Consider the following 1,558-nt stretch of genomic DNA (forward strand, 5'->3'; position numbering starts at 1 on the left):
TGCTAAACTCTATATAAAAAAGATATGTGTAAAATCTTATATTGTATTGCTTTTTGCCTGTACTTCTCCAAAAATATATGGAAAATCCTAACCTTGCTCATTTGGTTCGACCAACTTGGACATGGCAGCTCTCAGCGTTGGCATGGACCAGGTGCTCAGCATGGACACTGCTGCTCCTAGGAACACAAGCAGAAAAAAAAAACATTAAGAAAAGGGGAATTAAATTACTAAAATTAAAATTACTCTTGGCAGAGTAACAAATTAAATCAAGTTATATTTCTAAAAAAAAATTTGTATTTTATAGTCTTCCCCCTTTTGCGTCTAACTTGGTCTTTAATTATATATCCTGATCTGACGATCTTTACTTTTCTTAAATTCTTGATCTATGTTGATCTGACTTGGCCTTTCCTTATTCAATTCCAAAATTTAACATGGTCTTTACTTATCATAAATGTATTCTGTAAGGGAAAGAAGTAAAGCTAAAAGCAACTATTCTTTACTTATAATCCTCAATCAGACTTGTTTTCTACTTATAATTCTTGATCTGCCTTAGTTTTATTTATGAATTTCAATCTGACTTGGTTTTTACCCATTTCAATCAGCAAAGTGAGCCAGTAAAAGTATTAAAACAGGAATTGACAGTAATTTCCATTAATAGGGTAAACAAATAATATCTTACCCACAAACACAGCCGTGTCCTCCCAAGCAATGCCGAGCACCACCAAGCCACAAGCTTTACTCACAAGGCCTATAAGTGCTAGTATTGTGTCTGGCACTTTTGAGCATAAGGGAAGAATGCCAAGCAGTGCCACAGCTCCTAGCCCATATTTCAGTGAGAAATACCATGTATATTTCTCAAAGCCCCATTCTATTGGCTTGTCCTTCACAAAAAGATATGATATGTCCAATTCACCTGAAAAGATATTGAAAATGGAAAAATGTAACCAAGAAAAAGGTTCATCAAAAGTATGAATGAAACTTGCACTACTAAGACAGGGTATAAGGATATACAGTGCAGCGCCTATTTTTCACTCTCATAAAATATACATCAGCATTGTTAGTGCACAGTGAAATAACATATAAGTTTTTCTGAATTCAACTGTTCACATTAAACTTCCCCCATGGATTAATGATAATTCACAATGTATAAAAGAGAATAATCAAATAAATATATAATGACTTATCACATATTTACCAGCAGTGCAAATCATGACTACTGTTGCTGATGCCAACAGCAATACAATATATGATCGACGATTCTCCTGTCTCTCCCTAATCACAGTACTTGCTGACTCACGCAGGTGCTGGCAGCCACAGCCATCACGTACCCAGTATCCCTGTGGAGGATGCCTGGAAGAGAAAAAAATTATACAATATAATAGTAGCAACTGAATGACTTGCTCAATTGGTATGGCAATTCCTTTATTTATGATTGCTGTAGCTTCATTAATTTACTTATATGAAAAGGTTTGATTCTGAATGGGGAGGTACTGCTAGTAATATTAGACTTTCAAACTGTCCCCCACTATTAAATCTATATACTGACTTTTACAAGGGA

The 1,558-nt window shown here is 34.9% G+C and overlaps 1 protein-coding gene across 1 annotated transcript in view; it reads right to left on the reverse strand.

Moving 5' to 3' along the window:
- Positions 1-1,558, reverse strand: part of LOC119591581 (proton-coupled folate transporter-like) — a 12,739-nt gene that overhangs the window by 1,450 nt on the left and 9,731 nt on the right. The window contains exons 6-8 of the mRNA XM_037940342.1: positions 1,196-1,350; positions 680-913; positions 93-176 (exon numbers count right to left, since the gene is read on the reverse strand). Of these exons, the coding sequence (XP_037796270.1) occupies positions 93-176; positions 680-913; positions 1,196-1,350 (473 nt within the window). The remainder of the gene's footprint in view (positions 1-92; positions 177-679; positions 914-1,195; positions 1,351-1,558) is intronic.

Source organism: Penaeus monodon, chromosome 28, assembly GCF_015228065.2.
Source record: "Penaeus monodon isolate SGIC_2016 chromosome 28, NSTDA_Pmon_1, whole genome shotgun sequence".
Lineage (NCBI taxonomy): Eukaryota > Metazoa > Arthropoda > Malacostraca > Decapoda > Penaeidae > Penaeus > Penaeus monodon.